General features: G+C 40.7%; 1 protein-coding gene across 2 annotated transcripts in view; it reads left to right on the top strand.

Annotated features, from left to right (window-relative positions):
- The window catches only part of MCOLN2 (mucolipin TRP cation channel 2), a 60,288-nt gene that overhangs the window by 28,836 nt on the left and 24,099 nt on the right, over positions 1-7,353 (top strand). For both annotated transcript variants that reach the window (XM_019626420.1, XM_019626421.1), the window contains exons 5-6: positions 429-510; positions 614-710. In XM_019626420.1, coding sequence (XP_019481965.1) covers positions 429-510; positions 614-710 — 179 coding nt within the window. The remainder of the gene's footprint in view (positions 1-428; positions 511-613; positions 711-7,353) is intronic.

Genomic DNA, 7,353 nt, shown 5'->3' with positions numbered 1-7,353 from the left:
CTTTCTTTCTTTCTTTCTTTCTTTCTTTCTTTCTTTCTTTCTTTCTTTCTTTCTTTCTTTCTTACCTTCTTTTCCTAATTTTATGACCTTGACATTTTTAAAGAGTAGGATTCCCTCACTTTGGGGTTTTTCTGTTTCTTTATGACTAGATTTGAGACATTTCAGCAGGAATACCACACAAACGGTACATTATTTCAGGAGGCTCATGATGTCTCTTTATCTTGTGACTGGTCATGTTAACTTTGATCATTTGGGCAGGGTGCTACCTGCCAGATTCTCCACTGTAAAGTGACCGGTCTTCCTGTTGTAATTCGTACGTATTCAGTGGGGAGATACTTTGGAAGTATCTTGCTTCTCATCACACTTTTGCCCACTCGTTTTAGCATGTGATTCTTGCCTGAAACAATTGTTGTATTTCTTTGTCCTAGATTGTATGCACTTAGACCTCCAGGCCCTCTCCAGCCCTCAAGACTGGAAAAGCTCACCATTCTTCAGACTGGAATTTTACAGGTAAATAAGTTTTCCTCCTCATTGCGCAGCAGACAGGGATGCGGAAAGGAAAGTAGATAGTAAGACTATGACAATTTATACCTTGTAACGTTTTTTGATTCAGGCTCTTACAAGTTGAAATCTCCTTTCACCTCAGAGGCATTGATCTACAGACGATTCTTTCCCGAGAGCTACCAGACTGTTACATCTTTCAGAATACGGCAAGTGTCTATTTTACTAAGCCAGTGTTTATTGTTTTTCTCTCCTCCCTTTTGTAGACATAGAGTGTAAAACACACCAGCCAACAGATGAGTTAGATGCTGTTGTTTTCAAAACAGTTTAATGACACTTTATAGCATTGTGGATCCAGAGACCATTACTTCTGAAGGAAGCAAGCCCCTTCCATTTTTTTAAGTTTCTGGGTTGAAAGGGAAGTTTTCAAAATTGGTTTTGACCTCTTCCTCTTCTAAAACAGTTTTTACAAAAAGTTTATGGTACTTGTTTTACGTGTTTATAATGTTTTTCCCACTTTCAAAAGAGGATCTTTGCAAATATAGCAAATACTTTCAAACCTCCAAGAAGCAGAGACACCCCCCCCCTCCGCCCGCCCTTGATATGAAGGCCAGTCTGCAAAGGATCAGTTGTTGCTGCTTTTATTTTGGGAGGCAGCATATGCAGTAGAAAGACTGTTCACTTTTGTGGGAGAGAAACCTGCCTGCTCGCTTTCATGTTTTCATGCTTGCTCTTTCCTTCCTTCCTCCCTCCCTCCCTCCCTCTCTCACTCCCTCTTTCCCTCCCTCTTTTCTTTCTTTTTCTTCTTTTCTCTTTCTCCTTCCTCCCTCCCATCCCTCTTCTCCCCTCCTCCTTCATGTTTATGGAGAAGTAAAACTGAATGTTGGATTAAAAGTTGTGTGTAACTGTCTTTTAGCAATTCAGAAGAGTGTTTTATTCAATAGCAATCAATAAATACTAATGAGTCCCTACTGTGCACCAGCCATCACCATGCTCTAGAGGTACAGTGGAAGCTTACAGCCTAGAGAAAGAGATAGAAAAACAAGTAAACAAAGAAATAAAAGTAATTATAAATTGTGGCTTGTGGTAAGGAAGAATGTCTCTGGCAGAGAAGAGCATGATTAACTGCCCTGGAGTGACCTTCACAAAACGAAACCCATTACGAAACCCAAAGAATTTACAGGCAAATAACTTGAGAACTGAAAGTGTAGATTGCTGATGAAATAAAATACACAGGAGCATCTCCGAACACAAGTCACATTCTGTGTAATCTAAAAATATCACCAGGTCCAAACCAGACGTTCAAGAATTAATTCTGTAGGCCTCATTTCTATACCTATGAGCTATAACTAAACCTCCACTAACCCTAGCACTCAAGGTCTCATTTCCAACACTACCACCCCTGCCGGAAAACCCCTAAAATACTTCTCTAAAGTTTTAAAACCAGTGGTTCTCAACCTGTGGGTCATGACCCCTTTGGGGGTCGAACGACCCTTTCACAGGGGTCGCCTAAGACCATCAGAAAACAAAAAGATATTTACATTACGATTCATAACAGTAGNCTGTCTTTATTTGCAAAAAACTGAACAAGGTGCTGATTTACAGCCTCATCTGAATTGAACGTTATACCATGCAAGGAGTTTTGAAGAGAGTGAAACAACTGCAAGTCTGACGGTGCAAGGTCAGGCGAGTATGGTGGGTGTGGCAACACATCCCATCCAAGCTCCAATCATTTTTGATGGGTGATCAGACTCATGCGAGGTCTTGCGTTGTTGTGATGGAACACAACTCCTTTACAATTAACAAGCTCTGGGTGTTTCTGGATGATGGATTCGTTCAAACTGTCCAATTGCTGATGGTACACATTTGAATTGATTGTTTGGTTCCTTGGTAGGAGCTCGAAAAACACGACACCTTTAAAATTCCACCACACTGAGATGAATGCCTACTTTTGATGTCATTTGAGGCGAATCATCAGGTTGGGACCAAGACCGTTTGCACACCACATTGTTATAAACAATCCACTTCTCATCACGAGCTATCAGCTGCTTCAAAAAAGGATCGTTTTCCTCACATTTAATGAGCATATCACAGATGTTTATGTGCGCCATCAAATGAACTTCTTTGAGTTCATGCAGAACCCAAATATCGAGCTTGCTTACATATCCCAGCTTCTTCACGTAATTATGAACACTTGAATGATGGATGTTCAATGTTTCTGCAATCTCTCGTGTCATGTAACATGGGTTTGACTCAATCAATGCCTTTATTTTGTCATCATCAACCTCGGTGGCCCTCCCTAACTGAGGAGTGTCTTTGAGATCAAAATCACCAGCATGAAATTTTGTGAACCATTGTTGGCACTGATGTTCTTGTAGAGCATTGTCACCGTAAACTTTATGCAACTTTTCACGAGCTTGACGCACGTTCTTCCCTTTATGGAAGTAAAACTGTAAAATATGGCGAAAATAAACAGTTTGGTCTTCCATCTTCAACTTGTAAAATCTCCAAAACTCAACCAAATTGCTCAGTTTTTTTTAGAATGAAGTTAGAACTGTCAGCTGTCAAATGGCATAGCAATAACATAGACGTGAATGACTCTAGTACTTCCAAAAATGAACTAGTGCCATCTGTTGCAAACATGCATCAGAACTTTTCCAAAGACCCAACAGCTATACCACTGATTGTGTGGTTCAGGTTTAGGTTTTCCCTTAATTTATGCCTTGGTGTATCCCTCCATTCCTGCCTCTAGACCTGTGGCATTTCAGTTCAGCCTTACTTGGGGGACTGTTATAAATGCTATTTTTTAAAAAAAATTTAACATTTAGACAGCTATCATTCTTATATAGTTTTCATTTTCTGTAACACAGATTTTTTAATTCCTTAAGTTCTCCTTATCATTTCATCATTTCCCCAGTTTGTTAAAGAACATATGTAATTCACCCTCCTTTTATTTCTAAAAGGGTTATTTCATTTCCTGGAGTGTTCTGCTCTGTGAATGAGATTCATGTGAGTGATGAGGCTACTTCTCTAATACCAGTTTGTTTGAGGTTTGATGTTTTACTTAGGGATTTTGCTATTCTTTAAAAAGAAAAAAATCTCAGTTCTTAGTTTTCGTTGCCACCAAGTTCTTGGTGACCTCATTGGCAATGATTCTACAATAGCATAAGGTCAGCCGGACTTCAGAGAGTTCTGAATGTGGATTGCGATAAAGTGTAGCTCTGTAACTGCAATTACAAAATTTGACCAACCAAGTAGGTTTTATAAGACAAATTTTCCATGTATGTAGTGTAAAATGAACTAACAAATGCTATCGTATTTCTCTGATCTAAGATGCCATCAATTTTTTTGAAGACTCGTCTGTTTTAGAGACATTTGAAAGTGAAAAAAAAATAATAAACATCTTGGAATGGGTGAAATACAGGAAAAAGAGACCCAGGACAGTATCTGGCACTTATATTGTGAACATATTACTTCTTTCAGAAGATAGTCATTTACTCAGATTAGTTTAATTTAAGTGTGCTTTTTTTCTTTTACTTCGCCTTAGAATAAGAATGTTAGAGGTAAGAAGGACCTTATCTATGATCAGTTTGGCTTTCATTTTACAGGTGAGGAAATTGGTGCTAAGTCAAGCTAGTGACTAAGCCAAAGTCATGTAAGGATTTAGTGATAGTTGGTCTTGACTACTCCAAGTCCAACAACCGGGACATCTCCTGGGAGCTTGTGAGAAATGCAGGCTCTCAGGCCCCTCCCTGGAGCTACTGAATCCAAATTTGCATCGTAACAAGACCCCTAAATAATTCATATGCACATCAGTTATACTTTGGAAGCACTGGTTCAGCTCTCTCCAGCTGTAGATCTTTGACTTCGCACAGACCTCTCTTTTACTGACCTCACCACATTTCCCAGCTATCCCCACCTGCCTTCAGTGCTTCCTGTACCCAGCTTAGATACCTCTGTCCATGAGTATCACTCCCTTACAAAGGCTGTTAAGGTGCTTACATCTCCTTTCCTTCTCACCTGGACCCTCTCCTCCATCTTAGGCTCTTTCATACCTGTGCCCCTGCAGCTGATGCTTCCTGGAGAAACACACCAGAGCAAAACATGCTCATCTTGCCACATCTTCAAAGCTTCCTGCACGTTTCCTTTCACTTCCTTTCACCCTAGTGTACAAAAGTACTCAGAGATGAGGCCTCAGTCGAAGGTCTCCCCCCAGCACCAGGACCCGCCCCTTTATTTCTGAGAAATCACGCCCTTTCTCTTTGCATCCAAATGTACATTTTTGAGCTGAATCCCACCCTGCGCTCCGGATCCCATTATTCAGTTGGCTTCTTGAAAACCCCGCTGTGGCTCTAACGGGGATTTCAAACATACTGTGTCCAAAACAGAACATTTCAAACTTCCCGTATTCCCTCCCTCTGGCCCAAACTATTACTTTTTTAGTCTTCCCCATCTCAGAAAATGATACCAGTATTTTCATCCCATGCTATAATATCCCAGTTGCTCAAGCCCCAAACGTGAATTTGTTGATTTCTTCATTCTCATTGCCGCTGCTGCAGTCCAAGCCCCCATCACCTCTTGTTTAAACTAGTCCCCCTGTTTCAAGTCTTGACCCTCCTACCCTCTGCTCTGGCCCACAGCAATCAGAAAGATATTTCATGTAGACTGGATTATATCACTTCCTGGTTTAAAAAAGCACGAATGGCTGCCCGTTCCATTTGGAATAAAACTCACAAGTCCCTATAGGAGCTAGCCATTTACCTGCCTCTCCAAGCCCCTCATACCTGTCTCCATTGGCCTGTTCTACCATCCTTGTTTGTTGAATAAGCCAAGCTATTTCTTGCCTGGGAGACTTACTTCTTGCTTTTGTTCTACCTGGAGCACTCCCCCTGGATCTATGCATCATCGGGTCTCTTTCCTCTCTCAGGTTTTCTTTCAAACATCTCCAGCATCTCAGAACCCTCCCAAGGTAGGGCTACCCCACCTGGTTATTCTCCATCACATCGCTTGGCCTTTGCAGTACTTCTCATACTGTGAAATCCCCTTGTATATTGTTTTCACTCTTGGTTTATCTCCCCTAGTGCAGTGTGAGCTGCATACAGAGCTTGTCTGTCTTGTTCTTTGCTTTACTGTCAGTGCCTAGCACAATGGTTGGCCCATAAAAACTTTCAGCAAATATTTATTGAGTAAATGAGTGAATTGAGTAGGAAACCTGGGTCTTTTGATGTTTCTCTGAAATAGGTGCTCAGAGGGCAGCCTCGTGGGTGTACTGGTGAAGGGCTCAGACTCTGGAACTGAGCACATGTGGGTTTAAATTCTGGTTTGCCATCAGCTAGCTGTGTGACCTTGAGGAAGTCTCTTGGCCTTTCTGTTCCTTGGTTTGTCCATCTGTAAAATCACAGCAATAGTGCTTATCTCACTAGGTTGTTCTGGGAATTAAATAGGATGATGCACAGTGCCTGTCTAAGAGTAAGTGCCTTGTATATTTTTGCTATTTTTATTAGTCTTTTCCTGTAGAAAACAAGTTTCTTTTGATTAACTGCCCTGACTCACCATTTCAATCAAGGTCCAGACAGGAAAACTCGCATTAAACTGTTTCTTGGCACTAATAGTCTATTTGCCAAACATAGGGAAGCACCCACTCTGACACACCTGCCTTTCTTAAATATTGTGCCTGTTGAGTTGTCCATTCAGTTCCATGTCCTCATTTTTGACCTAGGAAAACTAATTTTCACAAAATGTAAATATGTCCTATAAACCAGGACATTGTCTGAGTGTCAGCCATGTGCTAGGCAATGGGTTAACCGCACACAGCATAGTGTGCTGTTGCTCTCAAAGATCTTATCCTCTCACTGCTATGGTGGGAGAAAACTTTTAAAGAATTAGCCATTGAGTCTACCAAGATTCTGGAGCACTTACTGAGTACCAGGCCCTGGCATTTCCATTTCAGAGATACCCACAGCCTATGTGAGGGTCAGCCAGGCTAACTTCACAGCAGATCTGTCATCAGGGCTCTGTGACTTTGAAAAGCAGTCACCAGCTCCAAACCACCTGGGTTTCCTGCCAAGGTGTTGGGCTACACAGTAATGACGTACATTTCTATGTGGGGCTCTTGGAATCATTCTTTCATAGTTTACAGCTCATGATTTGTTTTTATTTGAGTGCAACCAAGTTCCTTTTTCTTTCTCTTTATTTTTTATTTTGAAAAAGTGTCAGACTAAACAGAAAAAATTGCAAAATAGCACAAAGATTCCCTTGTGTAAGATTTCCCAAATGCTGGTGCTTTACCACATTTACTTTATCATTCTTCCTATGTTTAAATATTTTTCCTGAAATGGATGAGAGTAAGAGGCCAACATGATGTCTCTTTACCTCTAAATACTTCAGTGTGCATTTGCCAAGAACATTCTCCCACATAACCACTGTACAGTGCTCAAAAGCATGAATGAACATTGGTACAATACTATAATCTACAAATTCACATACCTATTCACATTTCATCAACTGTCCTAATCTTCTTTATAGGAAAAGTAATGCCCCCTCCCACCTCAGCCTCCCTGGTCCAAAATCACACACACCAAAAAAAAAAAAAATGTATACGCATTTTAAGATGTTATCTTAAAATGCATATACATTTTAAACTAACATCTCTTAGAATGTATATACATTTTTTGGCACCCTCAGTATTGCATTTAGTTGTCATGCCTCTTTAGTCTCCTTTAATCTGGAGCAAAATAAAGTTCCTTGGTTCTTTTCTCCCTTCCTTCCTTTCTCCCTTCCTTTCTCCCTTCCTTCCTTCCTTCCTTCCTTCCTTCCTTCCTTCCTTCCTTCCTTCCTTCCTTCCTTCCTTCC

This window comes from Hipposideros armiger, unplaced genomic scaffold (assembly GCF_001890085.2).
Source record: "Hipposideros armiger isolate ML-2016 unplaced genomic scaffold, ASM189008v1 scaffold_675, whole genome shotgun sequence".
NCBI classification, from domain to species: Eukaryota; Metazoa; Chordata; class Mammalia; order Chiroptera; family Hipposideridae; genus Hipposideros; species Hipposideros armiger.
Note: the sequence above shows the minus strand (reverse complement) of the source record. Positions and strands in the feature narration are given on the sequence as shown.